Source organism: Chiloscyllium punctatum, chromosome 39 (genome assembly GCF_047496795.1).
Source record: "Chiloscyllium punctatum isolate Juve2018m chromosome 39, sChiPun1.3, whole genome shotgun sequence".
Lineage (NCBI taxonomy): Eukaryota > Metazoa > Chordata > Chondrichthyes > Orectolobiformes > Hemiscylliidae > Chiloscyllium > Chiloscyllium punctatum.
In genome coordinates this window covers 59,105,371-59,129,416 of record NC_092777.1, presented here as the reverse complement: position 1 = coordinate 59,129,416, position 24,046 = coordinate 59,105,371, and the positions used below count along the sequence as shown (strand labels likewise).

At 40.3% G+C, this 24,046-nt stretch overlaps 1 protein-coding gene across 14 annotated transcripts in view; it reads left to right on the top strand.

Annotated features, from left to right (window-relative positions):
* bptf (bromodomain PHD finger transcription factor) overlaps positions 1-24,046 on the top strand; it is a 149,386-nt gene that overhangs the window by 116,558 nt on the left and 8,782 nt on the right. For 11 of the 14 annotated variants that reach the window (XM_072558858.1, XM_072558859.1, XM_072558853.1 and 8 more), the window contains 8 exons: positions 2,898-3,541; positions 5,059-5,144; positions 12,318-12,543; positions 14,567-14,814; positions 15,730-15,903; positions 17,523-17,715; positions 19,210-19,294; positions 22,809-22,995. In XM_072558858.1, the coding sequence (XP_072414959.1) occupies positions 2,898-3,541; positions 5,059-5,144; positions 12,318-12,543; positions 14,567-14,814; positions 15,730-15,903; positions 17,523-17,715; positions 19,210-19,294; positions 22,809-22,995 (1,843 nt within the window). Of the gene's footprint in view, positions 1-2,897; positions 3,542-5,058; positions 5,145-12,317; positions 12,544-14,566; positions 14,815-15,729; positions 15,904-17,522; positions 17,716-19,209; positions 19,295-22,808; positions 23,000-24,046 lie in introns of those variants that run through there. The other 3 variants (XM_072558861.1, XM_072558854.1, XM_072558860.1) reach the window with 2 other exon arrangements.

Below are 24,046 nucleotides of genomic sequence, written 5' to 3'. Positions count from 1 at the left end.
GTAAAAGAGGGGGAGGTGTGGCATTGCTTGTCAAGGATAGTATTACAGCAGTAGAAAGGGTGATGGAGGAAGACTTGCCATCTGAGGTAGTGTGGGCAGAGGTTAGAAATAAGAAAGGTGAGGTCACCCTGTTAGGAGTTTTCTACACGCCTCCTAATAGTCCGAGAGAAGTAGAGGAAAGTATTGCGAGGATGATTCAGGAGAAGAGTGAAAGTAGCAGGGTGGTTGTTATGGGGGACTTTAACTTCCCAGATATTGACTGGGAAAGCTATAGCTCAAGTTCGTTAGATGGGTCGGTGTTTGTCCAATGTGTGCAGGAGGGTTTCCTGACACAATATGTAGACAGGCCAACAAGAGGTGAGGCTATACTGGATTTGGTTCTAGGTAATGAACCAGGCCAGGTGTTAGACTTGGAGGTAGGTGAGCACTTCGGGGGCAGTGACCACAACTCGGTGACTTTTACTCTAGTGATGGAGAGGGATAAGTGTGCACTGCAGGGCAGGAGTTATAGCTGGGGGCAGGGAAATTATGATGCGGTGAGGCATGACTTAGGATGCGTGGATTGGAAAAATAGGCTTCAAGGGAAGAACATAAATGATATGTGGAGATTGTTCAAGGAACAGCTAATGGGTGTCCTTGATAAGTATGTACCAGTCAGGCAGGGAGTAAAGGGTCTTGCGAGGGAGCCAGGGTTTAATAAGGAATTGGAATCCCTTGTGAAAGGGAAGAGGGCGGCCTATGTAAAAATGAGGCGTGAAGGTTCAGTTGGGGCGATTGAGAGTTATAAGGTAGCCAGGAAGGATCTAAAGAGAGAGCTAAGAGCAGCGAGAAGGGGACATGAAAAGTCCTTAGTTGGTAGGATTAGGGAAAACCCAAAGGCCTTCTATAGGTATGTCAGGAATAAAAGGATGACTAGGGTAGGTATCGGTCCAGTCAAGGATAGTAGTGGGAAGTTGTGTGTGGAGGTGGAGGAGATTGGTGAGACACTAAATCAATACTTTTCATCAGTATTCACTCAGGAACAGGACACTGTTGCTGATGTGAATATTGAGTCACAAGTGATTAGAATGGATGGCCTTGAGGTACGTAGGGAAGAGGTCTGGGGAATACTGGAAAGGGTGAAAATAGGTAAGTCCCCTGGGCCTGATGGCATTTATCCTAGGATCCTCTGGGAAGCTAGGGAGGAGATAGCGGAGCCATTGGCCTTGATTTTTAGGTCGTCGTTGTCTTCGGGAACAGTGCCAGAAGACTGGAGGATAGCGAATGTGGTCCCCTTGTTCAAGAAGGCGAGCAGGGATAGCCCGAGTAACTATAGGCCAGTGAGTCTCACTTCTGTTGTGGGCAAAGTCTTAGAGAGAATTGTAAGGGATAGGATTTATGAACATCTGGATAGGAATAATGTGATCAAGGATAGTCAGCATGGTTTTGTGAAGGGCAGGTCGTGCCTCACAAACCTTATTGAATTTTTTGAGAAGGTGACCAAGGAAGTGGACGAGGGTAAAGCAGTAGATGTGTATATGGATTTTAGCAAGGCGTTCGATAAGGTACCCCATGGCAGGCTAATGCAAAAACTACGGAGGTATGGCATTGAGGGTGCATTAGAGGTTTGGATTAGGAATTGGCTGGCTGGAAGGAGACAGAGGGTAGTAGTTGATGGTATAGGTTCATCTTGGAGCGCAGTTACTAGCGGTGTTTCACAAGGATCTGTTTTGGGACCATTGCTGTTTGTCATTTTTATAAATGACCTGGAGGAGGGGCTTGAAGGCTGGGTGAGCAAGTTTGCGGATGACACGAAAGTCGGTGGAGTTGTGGACAGCGAAGAAGGATGTGGCAGGTTACAGCGCGATATAGATAAGTTGCAGAGCTGGGCAGTAAGGTGGCAAATGGAATTCAACGTAGCTAAGTGTGAAGTCATTCACTTTAGTAGGAGTAACAAGAAGATGGATTACTGGGCTAATGGTAGACTACTTGGTAGTGTGGATGAGCAGAGGGATCTTGGTGTCCATGTACACAGATCTTTGAAAGTTGCCACCCAGGTAAATAGTGCTGTCAAGAAGGCATATGGTGTACTAGGCTTTATTGGTAGAAGAATTGAGTTCCGGAGTCCTGAGGTCATGTTGCAGTTGTATAAGACTCTGGTGCGGCCTCATCTGGAGTATTGTGTGCAGTTTTGGTCGCCATACTACAAGACGGATGTGGAGGCATTGGAACGAGTGCAGAGGAGGTTTACCAGGATGTTGCCTGGCATGGTAGGAAGATCGTATGAGGAAAGGCTGAGGCACTTGGGACTTTTCTCATTGGAGAAAAGAAGGTTTAGGGGAGATTTGATAGAGGTGTACAAGATGATTAGGGGTTTAGATAGGGTTGACAGTGAGAACCTTTTTCCGCGTATGGAGTCAGCTGTTACTAGGGGACACAGCTTTAAATTAAGGGGTGGTAGGTATAGGACAGATGTTCGGGGTAGATTTTTTACTCAGCGGGTTGTGAGTTCATGGAATGCCCTGCCAGTAGCAGTGGTGGACTCTCCCTCTTTATGGGCATTTAGGCAGGCATTGGACAAGCATATGGAGGTTATTGGGCTAGTGTAGGTTAGGTAGGCTTCGGTTGGCGCAACATCGAGGGCCGAAGGGCCTGTACTGCGCTGTATTTTTCTATGTTCTATGTTCTAATTGTTCTTGAGGACAAAAATGATACTCAAATGCTATGCTTTGCAGTTAAACATCAAAACTAATTTAATTTAGTGCAGGAAATTAACTTCTCTAAGTTGTACTAATAATGTTGCAATTTATTTTAAATGTAATACTGGTTTTACTTAATATTGCAATTAACAGTCACTCTTAAATCATGTATAATTCGCATGCGATACTGAATATATTGTATTTAATTTTATTCTGCAGCTTCAACAGAACAGAAACAGGTGCAGACACATGTACAACAAATACAAACTCCGATCCAGTCACCACCTCCGCTTCCACCACCTTCTGCTGTTCAGACTTCAGTCACCTCTCAGTCATTGACCTCCATACAACCTGCTCAAACGCAACCAACACAAGCCCAGCCTGTGGTCCAGATACAGTCTCCACCACAAGTTCATCCTGTTGTCCAAACACAAGCTCCACCACAAACGCAAGTTCCTCCAGCCCAAGCTGGAAATCAACTGAATATACAGTCTCCACCGCGACCACAGTTACAGCCTCAGCAACATCAAGCCACTGTTCAGACAATAACTCCACAACCTCAGCTTCATCCTCAAGCTCCAAATCAGATGGCAGCTGACACCCAAGCACTGCCTCAGGTCACCCCAGGTGTGGTTCAGCATCAAATTAAACTCCAGGTCCCTGTTCAGATTCACCAACCAGGTCTGACTGCAGCTCAGCAGATTCAGAATGTGGTCAGTGTGCAAACAGCCAGTGTCCAGGAGCACCTACAGAGAATTCAACAAATCCGTGAGCAACAACAGCAAAAGAAACAGCTGCAGATTGAGGCAAAGAGGGAGCACATGCTACAGACTACAAACCAAAATGAAATTATTCAGAAACAGGTGAAAAACTCTTGATATGAGAAATTGAATGTATTCACTGGGTACCTTTTTGTAAGTGTTTTTGTTTCAGCTGCCAAGATTTTGAGAATTCCTACCATTACTTGTGAATCAATTTCAGTACAAAAATATAGCATTACACTCTGCGTTTAAACAATGAATTTGCACCATTGTACAGAGTTCTGTTCAGAATTTATTTTCTCTTCAAGGCACCTGAGCTCATTCATGCCCTTGCATTTGGAGATGCACAAGAACAGCTGGAGTTTCTTGTCCTTTATCTTTAGAAAGATCATTCCCTCCGCTTACTACCTTTCTGAAATTCTGAATTAAAATTGAATTTAAGAGCTGCAATTCACAATTTGTGTAACAACTGTGGCCTGAACAAATATCAAAATAAGAATTCTTGGAAGCAGGTCAATAATACTACAGTGTTGCATTATAAAAGGCTTTAAGATTGCCAAGCTCCTGGTTTAGTTCCTAAATTGAATTAGTCTCCTTTGTATTTACCTACCTTCCCTCTTGATTGCTCCCGTGCTACTTGTGAAGGTATGGCTCAGCATGAGGCTGAGGGAACTGTGTTCCTTGTCAGGATCTCTGCACAATGCAATCTGCCAATCAACCAAACTGCCCCGTGGCCCAACATTTCAACTCCCCCTCCCACTCTGCCGAGGACATGGAGGTCCTGGGCCTCCTTCACCGCTGCTCCCTCACCACCAGACGCCTGGAGGTAGAACGCCTCATCTTCTGCCGTGGAACATTTCAACCCCAGGGCATCAATGTGGACTTCAACAGTTTCCTCACTTCCCCTTCCCCCGCCTCACCCCAGTTCCAAACTTCCAGCTCAGCACTGTCCCCATGACCTGTCCTACCTGCCTATCTTCTTTTCCATCTATCCACTCCACTCTTTCTCTCTCTTCCCCCCCCCCACCACCAATCTATCACCTTCATCCCCTCCCCCACTCACCTATTGTACTCTATGCTACTTTCTCCCCACCTCCACCCTCCCCTCACTTATCTCTCCACCCTTCAGGCTCTCTGCCTGTATTCCTGATGAAGGGCTTTTGCTCGAAACGTCGATTTTACTGCTCCTCTGATGCTGCCTGAACTGCTGTGCTTTTCTAGCACCATTCTAATCTAGACTCTGGTTTCTAGCATCTGCTGTCATTGTTTTTACCTGCAAGAAAATAACACCTGGAATTACCTTGGATGTGAAGTTGAATGTCATCCATATTATCATTGGGTGAGTGTATGTGGTGCTGGTTGAATTTCACTTTTTATGTACTTTTCTATCTCCTTCACTCTCTTTAGCAAAGTGTCCAACCTTCCTTTTTTGTGTTTTTTTCCCTCCACTGATGACTCTACACACACCGTAGCCCAGCAGAAAAAATCCTGGGTATTGCCAAAACACACCACATCAATTGAGAACTTTCTTTCAACTAATCATTCAAATTTGAACATCTTTTGTACTTTTATTGTCTGTTATCTTCTATGAATTAATCATTTTTTTCCTTGTTGCTAAGGTTGTAATGAAACAAAATGCTGTCATTGAGCACTTGAAAGCGAAGAATCGGATGATGTCGCCTGCAGAACGAGAAGAAAACCAGAGGTACTTATTCAAAAAGCATAATATTATTTGGCAGAGGTTCTGTAGTTGTAAGTAGATTTGAGAAGTACCCACATGTATAATTTGAAATTGCCATCTATCCTAGTCACCTATTTGACGCTGTTCTGTTCTTTTGTTAGATCATATTGATCTAATTTTAACTACGTTCATGTTTGCTTTTACTCCAAGACTTTTGATAGCTTTTCTTGGACAGAGTTATCAGTTTTATTTTTGCTATGTTCTCGATTTGAAAGTTTCTTTTCATCTTTTTTTTTACATATATCACATCATTGTAAAACTTACATTGTCATTTTCTGGACGATATCAATTTTAATATAACATATTTAGTTATGACTAGCCAGCCAATATTGATTAAAAAGCAAAGGAAATATTTTTGTTCCCAGCATTTCCTGTTTTATATGAAACATGATAGTTTGAAGAGATCTTTGCTTAACACTTTTGGAATAATTTCAAATTTCCTGCTAACAAATAAGTCCTTAAATCGTGCCTGCATCGATTAGATTCGATTAGATTCCCTACAGTGTGGATACAGGCCCTTCGGCCCAACAAGTCCACACCGACCCTCCAAAGAGCAACCCACCCAGACCCGTTCCCCTACATTTACCCTGACTAATGCACCTAACACTACAGGCAATTTAGCATTGCCAATTCACCTAACCTACACATCTTTGGACTGTGGGAGGAAACCCACGCAGACACAGGGAGAATGTGCAAACTCCACACAGACAGTTTCCCAAGGTGGGAATTGAACCTGGGTCCCTGGCGCTGTGAGGCAACAGTGCTAACCACTGTTCAGCCTCTCCCACAACGTCAGTGACAGGTGTTTTTCAAAAGAACTGGGGATAGCATCATTGATACTTCTGCTTGAGAACTTGATTTGGAACTGGAAATGCAGATTAATGTGACGATTGTATCTAAGACTATAGTTCTGCGTTATTTTTCTTTGTACGTTAATGACAACACTGAGGGAAAATCTTAACAAACTGGTTTTTAATTGGATCTCCTGTGGGTAAAAAAATTGTCATATTTACAAAAATCACAAAATGCTCAATTCTATTTCATTCCTAAAGAATTAATTAATAAAAGCAAAAGATGATTCCCTTCCAACAGATTAATATTATGAAGACAAAAACAGAAATTGCTCAAAAATCTCAATGTCTGGCAGGATCTGTGGAGAGAAATCAAGGTTCATGTTTCAAGTGCAGTAACTGAGATTTCCAGCAGTTTCTGTTTTAGTTTTATTTCCAGCATCCTCAATTCTGTTGGATTGTTTTGTCTAATGTTATAAAAACATTTACAGGAGGTAGATTCTTACAATTTATATAAAAGGCCAAGTGTTCTCTTTTGGTTGCGCTTAAATGCCAGATTATTAATTGCTGTGAGATAAAGCCGTACACCAAAAGTGTTTACCTCAAAGTACCTTTTCCTGGGCCATCTATTAATAGTTGGACTTGAATGATGCAGAAAGTCTATGTATATAATAGAGGAGACAGCTAATTAAAACACTTGGCTTTAATTTTGTGTTTTAATTGATGCAGCTCTCAATCTAACAAAACATACTGGAGGATTATTCACTATAATCCTTGGTAATTGCTTACTACTTCTTCACCATGTGTCAGCCACCTTTGTCAACCATTGCTAAGGCCTTTCTCACTGAGGATTTACAGCTTCAGTTCATGCATGCTAAAAGTTTGTGTTTTGTTTTTATATTTAAAAATTCTATTTTAAGGTATGACAATTCAATTCACTTTTTTTAATGGCACATTTTTATTAGAACAAGCATTTATTACCATCCTAATTGCACTTGATGAGTGGCTTACTAGGTGAATTCAGAAGGCAAATGGAGGTTCTGGTTCAATAGAGAATCACGAGGACGTGCCAGCAGCAGCACCAGGCATACCTTAAAAAAGAGCTGTCACCCTGGTGAAGCTACCAAACATGACTACTTGCATACCAAACAGCATAAGCAGCAAATGGTAAACAGAGTGAACCGATCCCACAACCAAAGGATCAGCTCTAAGCTCTGCAGTCCTGCTACACCCAATCATAATTGGTGGTGGGCAGTTAAGGAAATCATTGGCGAAGGAGTCTCCACAAATATTCCCATCCTCAATGATGGAAGAGCTGATCACATCAGTGAATAAGGCTGAAGCATTCACAGCAATCATCAGCCAGAAATTCCAAGTGGATGATTCATTTCTACCTCCTTTGGTGCTCCCCAGCATCACAGAAGCCAGTCTTCAGCCAATTTGACTCACACACCATGTGATATCCAGAAATGGTTAGAGGTACTGGATTGTGCAAAGTCTTCGGGCCCTGACAGTATTCTGGTAATAACGCTGAAGATTTGTGCTCCAGAACTTGCCACTCCCCTAGCCAAGATGTTCCAGTAGAGTTGCAGCACATCTACCCGACAATGTGGAACATTGCTGAGTATGCCCTGCACAAAGTAAGCAATTTCCAACCCAGCCAATTACTGCCCAGTCAACCTCCACTTAATCTTCAGTAAAATGATGTAAGGTGACATCAACAGTGTTATCAAACAGCACTTGCTCAGCAATAACCTGCTCAGTGACACCCAGTTTGGGTTTCACCAAGGCCATTCAGCTCCTGACTTCATTGCAGCCTTGTTCAAATGTGGACAAAAGAGCTGAATTCAAGAGCTGATGTGAGAGTTACAACCCTTGACATCAAGGCTGCATTCGACTGAGTGTGGCTTCCTGGAGCCCCAACAAAACTCTAATCAGGGGCAAACTTTCAACAGGTTGTGGTCATACCTGGCGTATAGGAAGATAGATGTGGTTTTTGAAGGTCAATCATCTCAGTTCCAGCATATCTCAGCAGGAATACCTCAGGGTAGTGTCCAAGGCACAACCATTTTTAGGTGCTTCATCAGCAACCTTACCTCTATCATAAGGTCAGAAGTGGGGATGTTCACTGATTTGCACACTGTTCAGCACCATTTGTAACTCCTCAGATACTGAAGTAATCCATGTTCACATGCAATAAGATCTGGACAATATCCAGGATTGGCCTGACAAATAGCAAGTAACATCTGTGTCACAAATACTAGGTAATAAACATCTCCAGCAAGAGACTATCTAGCCACCACCTTTTGACATTCAATGGTGTTGCCATCAATGAATTCTCCCACTGCCAACATTCTGCAAGTTCTCATTCACCAGAAACTCAGCTGGACTCGCCATATAAATACAGTGGCTGTGAGCAAGTAGACTAGGAATACTGTGGCGAGTAACTCACATTCTGACTCCCCAGAGTCTGTCCATCATCTACAAAGCACAAGTTCGGAGTGTGATGGAATACTTGCACACTGGCCTGGAAGAGTATAGCTCCAGCAGTACTCAAGATGCTTGACACCGTCCAGGACAAAACAGCTCACTTGATTGGCATTACATCCACAATCATCCACGCCTACTGTCTATGGTCAGTAGCTGTAGTGTGTACTATCTGCATGGTGTACTGCAGAAATTCACCAGAGATCCTTAGTGTCTTCCAAACCCATAACCACTTCCATTTAGAGGGATAAGGGCACCAGATAGATGGCATTCTCATCACTCGTCATCCTGACTTGGGAATATATTGCCGTTCCTTCAGTTTGGCTGGGGCAAAACCCTGGAATTCTTTCCCGAAGGATATTGTGGATTTACCTAAAGTACATGGACTGCAGCAGTTCAAGAAGGCAGCTCACCACCACGTTCTCAAGAGCAACTATGGACAGGTCAGCCACATCCCATGAGTGAATAACAAAAGTTGTCAACAACATTTCTGTAGTTATGAAGCCAAACAAATGTTATATATATATATATGCTTTTGAAGGTGGTGAACTGCATCAAGGTACCACTGTAGTCCATCTGGTGGAGGATTACCCATAGTTTTACTGGCACAGGAGTTTGAAGATTTTGACCAGTGACCATGTGGGAATGTTTTCTTTTCCATCTATTGATACCCTTTGCTTTTTAGGTGGTAAACAATGTACTAAAAAAAGTTGCTGCCAAAGAGTCTTGGGAAATTTCTGCAGTGCATCCTATATGTGGTAGACTGAGGATGGAGGGAGTGAATGTTTAAGTTGGTGAATGTTGAGCCAATCAGGGAGGTTACTTAACTCTAGATCTTACTGTGCATTGAGTGCTGTTTGAGATTCAGTCATCCAGGCAAGCATGGAGTATTATATCACACTCTGACCTGTGTGTTGAAGATGATGGACAGAGATTGGAGAATCAAGAGGTGAGTAACTGGCCTCAGAATTCCCTCCTGATGTACCCTTGGAACTACAGTATTTATATGCCTGATGCAGTTCATTTGCTGGTCAATGGTGACCTCTCAGGTAATGATAGTGAGAGAACTTAACAATGGTAATGTCAAGGGGAGATCATTAGATTTCCTGTAGTTGGAGAGTACCATTGCCTGAATGTGCTATGAATATAATTTTGTTTATCAGCCCAAGCCTGAATGTTGTTTAGTTCTTGGCATATATTGGCTTGGACTATTTCAGTAACTTGCAGAGTTGCAAATGGTACTGAACACTGCAATCATAGTGAGCATTGTCACTTCTGACCTTTTATGATGGAAGGATGGTATGAAGCAGCTGAAAACATTTGGGTCTAAGGCACTACTGTGAGGTATTCCTGCAGTAATGTTCTGAGACTCTTTAATTAACCTCCAGCAATCACAATTATCTTCCATTGTGCTGAGTATAACTCCAACCTAATGAAGAGTTCTCATTGATATCAATTGACTTCAATTTTGCTCTGCCTTCTTGAAGCTTACACAAGCTCTCTCCCATCTGCTATGATGGGATTTTAACTCCTAACTTGTAGCAATAGTTCAGCTGTTTGCACTACCAGTATACCCAACATGATGTAGCATTCAAGATGGCTATCTAGAGCCATCTGTGTGCACACAGTTTCGGCGTGTTAGTCTTCAACAGCAAACGTGGTTGTGCAAGTATGCCTCTGTGCATAGATGATCATCACAACTGCTGCGCATGCAGTTTTTGTATTAGCTTTGTATAAAGCTGTAGTAAACTTGTGTTGAATAGACTGAACTTAACAGCAGTGAATTATGAAATGGCAGAATGACTGTGAATGTGCAATCTATGGTGTTGGAAAACAAAATGCTAGTAAGCTACATCAAGATAAGATCCCATTTGTTGTAGGTATGTTGCATTCTATGGGTGTTATTGGAGTTTGTTTCCAACCTGTGAATATACGGCCAGTGCATTTTTAAGACTGGCAGTTCCTGTTCATTTTTTTGGCAGTATAGCATTGCAATACTGTTTCTGCACTGATGTGCTCAGTGCTTTACTTAAGTGACATTACAATCTTACTAACAAAATTACCACCACTTGCAGTCCCTCAGGTTGGTATTTACATTATCAAATCCAATTAAAGGTAAAATTTAATACAAATACAATTTTTGACATCCTGAAATTGAGCACTCTTGTATCCCCTGCATGTTTAGTATTCGTTATGTAGCGTTTAGATTTTCTCTTTTGAACGAGAAGCATGCATGTTACGTTCACATTAACGTTAACTTTGACCATTAGCCTTATAGAAGACTTGTATTTCAGTCTTGATCTCAGAACATCCCAGAGGGGTTTACTGTTTTGAAGAGGAGTCACTTATAATGTTAGAAACAGAACAGCCACTTCAGCTGGTGATCATAATGAGATATCTTTGTTACTTATGCTGCCTCTTGAGATTTATACTGGACACCAGAGATAGTGATTCTGGGTTTCAAAGTAATTAATTGAAATAATTTGTGAAACTTCAACCCCCATAATTCAGACAAGGCTTCAGTTTGACACTTCAATTAAAAGGTTGTGCCACCAACAGTGCAACATTCCTTTGAGTCTGGAGTGTCAGGCAAGAATTGTATAATCATGATTTGAACCATCCCACCGTCTGATACAGCAGAAAGGTCCTGCCACAAAACCATGCTAATAGATATGCTGACAGTTGCATATGTTAAGCAGTATTGATTTAGATTTGGGAGCAGATTGTATACTTGCACATCCTGTTTTCATGATTTGTGACTAATTATTTTGTGAATAAATTGCTCTGCATTCACATGAGGGAAAATGGATAATGAGTAAGTCTATTCATTAGTGAAACTTGATGTCATCGCAGGTAGAGGTAATTAAATGTGATGCTGTTCTAAAGCTGTTTTTATCGAGAGTATTTAAAACTTTAAAGGATGGACAAAGATAACAAATTCATTTTCTTTGGAATTGTATGACAGTTCAACTGAACAGATTTCCAACTCAACTAATAATTCCTGAACCTGCTTATTTCCGAAGTGTAGCTTCCATGACTGCCCACAATCAAGTTTTTTTTGTTCCAAAATATGTCATTGCTCCAACCACCAAATCATCATCATGTTGATTATGGTACGAGTTCATGGTTCATCTTATATGCTACATTACACCTTGCAGATCAAAATATTTCCTGGTTTAATCCCTTGTTTGTGATAATAGTCCCTAAGGACGATACAAGACCATTCCTCCTTGTCACCAAGTAGAAATTGTCCACCACCTGCTTGGTCATTCCTCTCAACAGAATTGAGATTGACCAGAGTAGCCTTGGCAATCTCCAATATAAACGAGCTGTTTGACGTCTGATTAATTATCCTCAGAATTTTGAAGGGGAGTGTCAGAAGCTTTAATGAATTCATGTTAGCTTATTTTCAAGTTCATCATAAAGTGGGAATCTTGTCGAGATTTACATAGATTTTCCTGATTTTGCCACAACAGTTTCTCCCTGAACCAAGTTGTAACTGCTATTCTAATAGCGGCACAACTATTCAGCTAATATTCTTGTTCGTGAAGAATAAGACCGCAGTGTCTGTGAAATCCATCATACAGCAGGATATTAAATGCTTTCACTGCAGTAAAATGTCTGAAGGAAGTTATTCAATCTGTGATCCTGGAATTGCATGTTAATATGGCAGAAAACAAAGTTGTGTTTTTTGAATGAATCCATTGGCTGGTTGTTTGTAATGAATGAGGAAATTATTATTGTTTGGAATTGTTTTTGCAGTTGACAAATGCAACATGATTCATGAAGAAAAACCTAAGTCACTGAAGTATGTGTCGGAGGTCTGTTTCACTTTGTTTATTTCTCTCTTTGAATCCAGAATGATTGTCTGTAACCAGGTTATGAAGTATATTCTGGATAAAATTGACAAGGAAGAAAAACAGGCAGCGAAGAAACGGAAGCGAGATGAGAACGTGGAGCAGAAGCGCAGTAAACAGAATGCTACCAAGCTGTCAGCATTGTTGTTCAAACACAAAGAGCAGTTGAAGGCTGAGATCCTAAAGAAAAGGGCGTTATTGGACAAGGAGCTTCAAATTGAGGTGCAGGTATGTGACAAATAAACATCAAGTCAATTTTTCTTTGAGGCACTTTCAGGTCCATGTACCTTCTGCAAAGGTAGCAAGTCACCTCAATGCAGCCCCTATTGCGGCAAAAATAAAAACTATGATTTTTTTTTCTCCCCATAACAAGGTCCCAGGAACAGCAGTGCAATGATTACTGTAATATTTTTGGCGATGTCAAGGGAGAAATTTTAAAGAATCAGAAGGGCAGAGCTATTCTTTGCATACCACCATGGTTTCAGATGTTCAAAACTCAAGTTGAATTGCATAGAGTTGTGAATTTTTGCAAACATTTCAGTTCACCATGTGTATGCCTGCATGCTCATTAACTAATTATGATAACTGTTCCACAGATCCCATTTTCCCACAATGTTGAAAATGGTTCTGTCTCAAGTATATGTCTGATTTTATTGTGAACATTATGATTGCATCTGTCACCTACACTTTCAAGTAGTGGATTTCAAATCAATATTCATTTTAAGCATTTTTCCTCATCTCTCTGGTTATTTTGACAATATTTTTAGCTCTGTTTCCTCTGGTTGCCCTTATTAACTCTACCAAATACCCTCATCATTTAGGCACCTCTATTAGGCCCCTCCTAATCTTTATTCTGAAAGGATCAGTTCCAGTTTACACAATATTCCATATCATTGATGTTCCTCATTCCAAGGATTATTCTTAGTGTCCTCTCTGAATCCTTCCTAAAGCATGGTACACAGAACTGACAGAATATTTTTGCTGAGGCCTCATTAGTGTTCCACTGATGTCCCTCTAACTAGAGTTTAACTGTGGGTTGACTAAAATTGCAAAAAGAGCCAGAGATATGAGGCTGTATATAAATGTTTGGCATAACATCCTTGTATGTGTGTTTGAAATCCTTTTCTAATGCCACAGATATTTATACACTTTTAATTGAACAATTTATCCTGTCGTCATCAATATTTCAGAACGTGAACCATCCCCACTCCTCCACAGGTCTCTGATCCTGTTTACTTTTAAAATTGCACTATTTAGTTTATTATTGCCTCCCTTCATTCTCTCATTCTTCACACTAAATTCCATCATCTCATTACTCTGCATTAACTTGGATTTATGTCTGCACATTTCACCATGTCCTGAGCTCTCCTACACTCCCCCCCCCCCCCCCCCCGCCCTTGGTGTTCACTGCATTTCTAAATTTTGTAAGTCGTCTGCAGGTTTGGAAGTTATGCGTCTTGTATCCAACGCCAGGTTCTTTATAAGTGTCATAAAATGTTGCGGTCTTAATGCTGATCTCTGGGGAACATTGCTGTGTATTTCAGTCCAATCTGCAAAACAACAATTCAGCACTACCCTTGATATTCTGTCTTTTAGCCAATTGAATTTAACCACATTGCCACTTTAATTTTGAATTCTGTTAATATTGTTACGAAAACAGATATGCTCCCCTTCATTCCTCTCTGGTTTTTTTTTCAAAGCAGACATCTTCCACCTTGAGTTTTATGCAGTTTTTTTTCAGTGTATTTTCCTGTTCTGAGTTCAGACAGTGGTGCAGTACAGTCTAGGTGGAATAATGCCCTTATGTGCCAAAGGATGGAACACATTGCTTCCAAGGAAATTTACATGACAATTCAGCCAAAAACTATATTCAGCTTACTCATCTGAAACAGTCAGTTTCCACTGGCAGGCAATGCCAACATCTCTACCTCAAACTTATCTCATGTAGGGCAACTTAAAATTTAGCTGCCCATCAGCAGCACTTAAGCTTATAATAAACTGTCTGCATTCTGGCCATCAGTACTGGCACCAGAATGTCCTAAGAGACCAAGAAGTGATATCTAAGCTTGAGAAAATAGTACAAAATGTGGCAAACCTTTGTGTGATATTTTTACTTTCGGATGTACAGGATGCATTTTGCAGCAGTGTAATAATGCACGAAGGTGTTCTGTGTTATGCAGTTGATCTTATTCTCTATATAGCTGCTAAATCAGTTTGTTGCTGTTGGCTGAAATTTTGTTTGTTTTCGTAGGAGGAGCTGAAAAGAGACAGAAATAAGTTAAGGAAGGACAAAGAGAAGGCACATGCAGCCGCTATGCACACTGCAGCCATTGCTGCTGCAAATGCTGTACAAGCTGCTGTGACACAGAAGCGAAAGCGAGAAGAGGAGAAAGAGCCTGCAAAGGTCAAGAAGAAAAAGATGATTTCTACTACCTCAAAAGAATCTAAGAAGGACACAAAGCTTTACTGTATCTGCAAGACACCTTATGATGAATCAAAGTACGTGATCATCAAATGTTTTCTTCTACCTGTATTTATTATCATAATTTTTCCAATTCCTTTCCTTATTCCAAGCAGATGCTTAGACCATAACTTGTAGGAGCAGAGATAGACCAATTGGCCCATTGAGTCTGCTCTGCCTTCCAGTGAGATCATGCTGATCTAATAGCACTCAACTCCATTTTCTTGCCTTCTCGTTATAACCTTAGATTCCCTCACTGATGAAAAATTTGCCTCAACCTTGAACATACTTAATGACTCTATCTCGGTAATACAGGTACTGGTTCAGTGCAGCTGATGTTTTTGTTTTTTGTTTTCCTTGGAAAGTGGTTTTCCAGTTTTGAACAGAGCAGGAGATGCTGGTGAGAACCATTTCATTTTCTACAGTGAGTGTCTGAATAGAAAGTGGACAGATTTTTCGAGTTACTTTTTTGTGATTGGAATTAGACATCTTTCCAAAATGATAGCAAAGAAGCTATAAATACTTTTTTCTCCCCGCCACATCACAGCGCTTTTTGCCATTTTTGGTTTGCTTTTTCTTCCTCATACCATGCACAGTTTTTTTTTATATTTTCATTTTCAGCTTCTCTTATCCATGTGACATTCCCAACCAGTCAAAAGACATTTTATACTACATTTGTCATGGAACACTGACTGGTGTTTAAGTGTAGCTTTCATTTATTTGAACCTCTTCCGTTTTAGTTGTTTTCTATCTCTCGCCCCCCGAAAGGGCTATCACACCACTCAAACACCTCCAGTGTCCTGGCTGAGATTGGGGTGCTGCTGTGTGGATTGCTGAGAGAACTTGGCACCAGTGTGCTGCACAAACCACCTTGCCTCTACATAAAAGGCTTGTGGCTCACCGAAACGAGAAAGAAACTTAAACACACTCGGATGTGTGTGTTCGTTTTTCAGGTTCTACATTGGCTGTGATCTCTGTACGAACTGGTATCATGGAGACTGTGTTGGTATCACAGAAAAAGAGGCTAAAAAAATGGATGAGTACATTTGCAATGAATGTAAACGAGCACAGGAGGGCAGCAGCGAGGAGCTCTACTGTATCTGTAGAACACCATACGACGAATCACAGTAAGCTGAAATGTCAACAAAGACTTTTTATTGCCCTGAGGTAGTTTCACTTTTGAGTATCAGGCCTGCAGTACTGTCCTCAGATGTTTCTTACGTACCTATTGTGATGCAAATTGCATGAAATCATATTAAGCTTGCCTGTGATATTTGATATAACTCTGCTTTTGAAATCTCCCCACTACAGATCATTGATTTCATAATTGGGTGTTTCTCCAGTGTTTTCTTTTTTTCCCACTTAACTTTGCGCTGATTCACTTGTTAAACATACAATTCTCCAGTATCTTCCTTTCAGCTGTTAAGGTTGCTAATTGTTTTCAGTCCCTTTCCTTTTTATTGAAGTTACTGGCTCCTGCCTGTGCACTGTCCCATTGACTGACTGTCAGAGCATTTTAGTAACCTGACCAAACAAACGTTCTTCATTTATGAGTTTGATAGTGAAGATTGGCAGGCTGTAGATCCATGTGAGATGTCACCGCTAAGCTAGTCATGTCCTTACCAACCATCAACAGTTTGATCAAAAATACTAATCAGATTAACAGCCCTAAATGTTCCCCACCCTACTTAGCTGACCAGGAGTATTAATATCACTATCCAATGAGAGATTGACAAATTGCAAAGACTGGAAATCAAGCCAAACTTCATCCTGATCTATATGGCTCTGTCGCTATTGTCTGTCTGAGCCACACTAGCTAACTGCAGCACTGAGTATGTTTGATTTTTAATCTACTTTGGGGAACTTTGCAGAAACACAAAGATTGGCCTTTCAGGTAAGAAAAAAACGCTTTATTTCAGAGACAACCAGTTAAAAACACTTGAACTCTGCAAGAGGGATTCAGAGTAACAGCTTTTGGAAGGTTTGTGACTAACATACAGTGGAGTTTTACAGGTTTCAATATCCTAGTTGCTGCTTTGTTTAAAAAAAGCTCTGCTTTGTAATTTTGACAAAATTTAACATGCACTGATGTCAAAAGCAGAATTCGGTCCAAATGTAGTGTCACAAAGAATGTATACATATTTTGAAAATATATTTGGTAAATTCTTGTCTTAATCTTGCTGTAATGTTCATTCCCTTTGTGGCAGTTTTCAGTATTTTGAAATACAAGCAAAATGGGTAAATTATGTTTGATCTACTTCCCAATTTAAAAAGTATGTAGAATTCTCCAACCCTCAACCTTGCACGGAAACTGAGAGACTTTTGATATTTTTTCCAGATTTGAATTTGATATTCTTTTCAGTTTGGGTTTTCCTCCCTCATCCTCCACTAACTCCCCAATTTGTTTGGTGCACGTTGACATTTAGATTCTACAGGGTCCTTACACAAATGGCCATCCTTTATGTTTCAGCTTTCATTAAGTTACTTAACACCAAAGTTCTTGGATAATTGTATAGGAATAGGGAGCTACAATGATACCTGGTTAGTCCCCTGATTGTGATTTCACCTGGGGCCTCCTAATCTGCAAAATTTAACTAGCTTTCCAGTGAATACTTGCTGTGATCAGGAGGGAAGACCCTGATAAAATAATGAATAAACCATGGTGCATTTTGTTGATGCTATTGATTTGGCTGTTTTTCTTAAGTGCGAAGATCAGAAGAAAACACATTTTTTTTTAAATCCATAGGTTTTACATCGGTTGTGATCGCTGCCAAAATTGGTATCATGGGCGTTGTGTTGGCATACTACAGAGTGAGGCAGATCTCATTGACGAGTATGTTTGCCCACAATGTCAGTCTACAGAAGATGCTATGACTGTTCTTAGTCCGCTTTCAGACAAAGATTATGAGGGTCTTAGACGAGTGCTACGCTCTTTACAGGTGAGAATTTACAAAATAATTTCTAAACTTCTGTCAACTTCTTGTTCTATGCCTCTTGCATTTATTTTAGATTTTTCTTCTACTTTCACCCAAAAGCTTCCCCTTCCTCTTAGTAGAAATGGGGGTGACGTTACTGACCTTGCTGTCCTTTATCTAATCCCGTCCAAAATAAATTAAACTGCCACCTGGTAGCTAGAAAGAAAGAAATTTGATAGGGAGGGGTTTAGGCTTAGAGACTCTGAAAGCATTGTACACTAGGTGTCTCTGCTGGTGGAAAATCCAAACCTAAAGCAAATCTGCAGTAGGATGGTGATTTCTTTAAAAGAACTTTCAAAGCCATTTTCTGCCATAGTAAAATAAAAACTGAATTAAGTATGTGCATATAAATTCTGTTCAAAGTTAATCCTTTTTTCAGTTTTTTTTAAAAACTAACCTTAATTTCGGTTCACAACATTTAGGTTCTGCCAGTGTTTAGTCCACTTAAATACATTGTTTTATTCTGTTTTCTACTTCGAATCTATGATGTAAGTATGTCTCTCAACCTCATCTGTGACTTAAACAGCCGAGAAATGATTAACTAGCACAACTTGAGCCTCCCTGGTTCAATAAGCTTTGTATTTAGAGATGGGTTTACATTAACTTTTTCTTCTGGATTTTGAAATGGGACTTGACAATGGATTTATGTAGGCTGAGTGAAACCCTGATAAATCACACTTTGTGCTTGTCATTTGGCTTGTATTTAACAAAATCCATCTTTGAGCAGTCAGGCTTAAGATGAGAAGTTCGGAGTGCCCTAATTCTCTTCATTCTCACTCATTCCCATGATACATTTGTTCTGCACTCCTGCCCAAGATCAAGCATAGGAATGCCAACCTGTGTGAGAAGACGCAAGATGTAACGTGTTTTGTGATGGTACTGTTCAATATTCGCAGCAACTGTGATTAAAATTGAAGTTTCCAACTGATTACTGCCCTTACCAAGCTGCCAGTCTAAAGTTACTTTTGGCTGATGTTAAACATTCAAGCCACAGTGCATGCTGCTACTAAGGGGATAAATGTGGGATCACATTCCACATATTTAATTCTGTAACTTTCTAAATTGTTCAATTGCTGGAAAAATTGCAGCCACGTGGATGACAAGCAGATTTGGAAAGAGTGATGAACGTTTCAAATTTCCTTTCCCTTCCTCACTCTAGTTTCCAAACTACCTGTTGCACTCCTGAAAGCAATTACTTATTCTAAGGTGTGATTCCACAGCTATTGGCAATCCTCCAGTTTTTTTCTTTCCAGTGTCCAGGCAATGACGAGCAGACATATTAAACATGTGTCATTCTCCAGAATGCATAAAATTAACAAACTGAGTTTTTGGCTACACCTATTTCACGCTAATGACCTTGTTTTCACTAAAGTGTAATTGATTGTTGACATGAGAACGTCATACATCCATGATTCTAATAAAGCATTTTGAAGCATAAATTCTTAAATTCCTCAACAGGCTCATAAGATGGCTTGGCCCTTTTTGGAACCAGTAGATCCCAATGATGCACCAGATTATTATGGCATTATCAAAGAGCCAATGGGTAAGTCATTCAGTTTTTGTGCTTTTTAGTCGAGTACTAAGGTAATTTTATTAGTTACTCTGTTAAAGTTGCCCTCTGTGAAGTACGTGGTCCAGTCCCAACTGTGGCACTCAGGATGAAAGGATGCTTCATCAGTCAAGGGTGTTCACATTTTTTCAAGCTGACTGAAATGCAATTTGAACAGGACCAGGAGTCGATTACCTGACCTCAGTTTTGTGCAGTGACACGAGAAAAGAATGAGTGGATAATCAATGTTTCCTGTACAATTTAAACTGTCCTTGTGATAGAATAGCTTGCTGTTCCATTCAATGTCTGAGAGGGTGGTACTTGTAGGCTGCTGATCTGCAGAGCCATTTTGCAGCTTGGGTCAGGCACTTCAGGGTGAGTGCGGGATTTGAAGGTAGAAAATTATTTTTAAAAACACCACCTTGTGCACGCATGAATGGATCAATTTCATGTCTAACTGAAGAGTATTCTTTTTTTAAAAAATGCTTCAGTATGTGATCTTGATAAAATTCAGAAGCCATTGGAGTGATCTGATGGAGGTTTATATTGGAATGAAGAGAAGATTTAGATTGGATTACAGTGCGGAAACAGGCCCTTCGGCCCAACAAGTCCACACCGACCCGCCGAAGCGCAACCCACCCATACCCCTACATTTACCCCTTACCTAACACTATGGACAATTTAGCATGGCCAATTCACCTGACCTGCACATCTTTGGACTGTGGGAGGAAACCGGAGCACCCGGAGGAAACCCACGCAGACATGGGGAGAACGTGCAAACTCCACACAGTCAGTCGCCTGAGGCAGGAATTGAACCCGGGTCTCTGGCGCTGTGAGGCAGCAGTGCTAACCACTGTGCCACCGTGCCACCCACAATTCAAATTTAATTGAAACATTCACTTGAAAGCCAGGTAGAATAATACCAGAAGTGGTGTTTTAAAACAGATCTGATTCACAATTTGTATAATATTAATAGTGGCCTTCAGTTAATCTCATTGTATCTGATCAACAATTTGTTTTTTGGAAGTCGCTCATGCCTGTCATCTGGCTCCATTTACTTCCAGAATTTAATTTGCAGAAGAGTAACCCAAATAACAGAGTAGACTGTGTTATAAACTTGGAGAGCTGCTTGTTGTTATGTAGGTGCAATATCAGGGACATAAATATAGAGATGAAAGGAGCTTATTTCCTTGGTCTTTCACACTTAAGTAACTGTGGCCTCATGGGTGATGACTGTTTCAAGGCAGTAGCCAGGGTATGCAATGATAATAATCTGCCTCCACAAGGCATTAAGCAAGTCTGAAGAATGTTAACATTCCTTATTTAGCAGAAGGGGTGTGAAAAACATTTCATGATCCAGTTGATTAAATCATATTTCTGAGGTTTATTGTGAGACTTAATTTATTATGACACTTAAATAATGCTTAAGGAACCTTAAAAAAAAGTTTGCTGTTCACAAAGAAAAGTGACAAGTTTTCTCAAGGGGGAGTTAAGAAAATTACCGTCACTATAACTAGACTACTTTTAAATTTTTGGTTGTGGCATAAGAGTTGCTATTTAGGAGAGTATTTCTCCCCTCTTTGGAATTGAGTTACCTATTGTTGGATTACCATTCTCAGTTCACTCTAATAACTCTTTGTCAGCTGAAAGCCTGTTCAGTTTGTTCACAAATTGTTCAGCTGTGAAGGGCTTTTAAGCTGAATTGGCTGCTGCCCTCACCCAGTTTTTCCATTTGTACTTTGTCAGGCAGGACATGCAGGATAGCAATTCAGAAAAATTCAAACAGCCATTAAAAATGGATAAAACAGGAAAACTACTGCCTTTATTTGAGTTTTTTTAAAAAGCCAGTTAGTTATGAAGAGTTCTTGATAGCAGATTAAATCTCTAATCAAATTGTAAATTATTTAGTTTTTCCTCACATGACATTGCTACATTTACAAATCACTTGTTAAATTTGTGCTCTCTCATTTTCTATCTATTTACAAGTGGGAACAGTTTCTCCCTAGCTTCTGTCCAGACCTCTGGAACTTTCTATTACACAATTTCTTAGCCTTCTCCCAAGGGGAACAACCCTAACCCTTACAATCTGTTTTCATAACTTAAGTTCGTCATCCCTGGAATCACTCTTTAAAAAAAACCTCTTGCACTTTTTCAAGTACATTCACATCCTTCACCCAGAACAATAACAGAACTCCAGCTGAGGTCTTAGAAGTCTCTTGTTCGGCATAACCTTCCTGCTGTTGTACTCTTGTACCTATTAATAAAACCTAGGATACTGCATGCTTTATTAACTATTGTCTTCACCTTCAGTGATCTCTGCACATATGCACAGCCAGGTCCTTCTGCTGCTACATCACTTTAAGAATTTTCTGCCTTATTTTGCATTGTCTGTCCATGTTCTTCCTACCAAAATTCATTACCTCGTACTTATTCACATAGATTTTTGTCTGCTGCTACTTGACCCTCCCTCTCCACCAACTTGACTGTGTCCTTTAGGACTTCCCTGCACACCCAAGATCTAGATAATTAATCTGTATCAGGAAAAACAAGGATCCCAGTACCAATCTCTGGGGAACTCAACTACAAATCGTCGTCCAGTCCAAAAGAGATTCACTGACCATTACTCAGTTTCCTTTTGATTAGGCAATTTTATATCTGTTGCTACTGTCTGTTTTATTCCCTGAGCTAAACTTCACTACACAGCAGATTTATGGAAACTCTATTGAATGCCTTTTAAAAGTCTATGTACACCACCTAAACAGCATTGCACTCATTTACCCCTTTTGTTAACTGCTTTAAAAACCCAGCAAGTTAGTTGAACATGACATGCTGTTTAGAAATCCATGTTGGTGCTTCAGTTTTCCCCTGTTAGCTTTTAAGAAATTAAGGGTGTACAAAAATTACATCATAAATGCATCCCGGTATTATGGATCCACTTCAATTTTGATGCACTGCGGAGGGTTTATATAATGTCTGACATAATAAACAGAAATTTAAACAGGTTACATCATCAAGGAATACAAACTAGGAAAAATGGAAGTTTGAGCACTGTTGTGTTGCAGAGAATATGCGAGGCTTTTTTTTGCAACTTGACAATCATAAGTGGAACTGTGTGGCATTCACTTATTGCTTAGAGTTCCTTAATTTTAGGAAAAGTTGAATTTGATACTTTTGCAAGACAAGCTGGCACCAGGCATCTTTTGGGTTCAAATGCTGCCTCGCAATAGCTTTTAGATTTTTAAGATACAGATTGTCACAGAACTGAATGTGGATGTATTCAAGCATGCAAAATGTAGTGGACAGCCTCACCAAAGTCTAAGTTCTGAGACAGCTTTCTCATCATCTATTGTGGGTGGTGGATGATACATGTCAAGCATTAAAATAAATTAACATTTCAGTCTTCATATTAAAGTCTTGAAGTTCTTTGTAACTTATGTGAAATGAGACTATGCTTTATGATATTGTCCCAGCATCAGATATTGAATTAAATCTGTTTTTTCTAATATAGATCTTTCTACCATGGAAGAAAGGATACATCATCGGTTCTACAAAAAACTGACAGACTTTGTTGGTGATATGACCAAAATCTTTGACAACTGCCGTTACTATAACCCCAGTGATTCACCGTTTTATCAATGTGCAGAGGTTCTAGAATCATTTTTTGTACAGAAACTGAAAACTTTCAAGGCAAACCGGTGAGGCTTCAGTGCTGCTTCTATTTAAATCATCTTCTCTGATAACCTTGATGCTTGGCATTCTTTATTTTATTCCACCAAAGTAGATGCCCTTCATGTGTGAGTTTACTTAGTAGGGATGGCAGGATGTTTGATTTGGTATAACACTGAAACCCCGTCTTGTCAAAACATGTTCCAGCCAAGAGTAGGAAGTACATTGTGTTATCCTGCCGAGGGATATAGGCAGTTGTGAACCTATATCCACTCTACTGAGCTCAGCCAATTTAGCAAAAACCGAAAGTCTGGTCACACAGACTGTGGGACCTCCTGGTTTTAGTGCTCAGTAGTTTTCTGTTACTGTGTTTGACTCTGACTATTATCTCATTGACATGCTCTGGACTTGGTAAGCAGGTTTAAAGGGGCATCCAAGGAAATGCACCCTATCGAAGCAGAGGGAGCAGGGTTGCCTTGTGAGTAAGAAATACAATAAAGTCAATCGCAAGCAATACTATAGAGTTGGAATACACAAGATCTGTGTAGGTAGAACATTATAGTGCAATACACGCCCTTCGGCCTTCGATGTTGCGCAGAACTTTGGAACCAATCTGAAGCCCATCTATCCTACACTATTCCATTTTCATCCATATATTTATCCAATGACCATTTAAATGCCCTTAAAGTTGGCGAGTCTACTATTGTTGCAGGCAGGGTGTTCCACGCCCCTTGTACTGAGTAAAGAAACTACCTCTGACATCTGTCCTATATCTTATCAACACTCAATTTAAAGCTATGTTCCTCATGCTAGCCACATCCATCCGAGGAAAAAGGCTATCACTGTCCACCCTATCTAACCCTCTGACTATCTTTTATGTCTCCATTAAATCATGTCTCAACCTTCTGTCTAACAAAAACAGCCTCAAATCCCTCAGCCTTTCCTCATAAGACCTTCACACCATACGAGGCAACATCCTAGTAAATCTGGCTGCACCAGAGTTTTGTACAGCTGCAGCATGACTTCATGGCTCCGAAACTCCATCCCTCTGCCAATAAAAGCTTACATGCTCTATGTCGC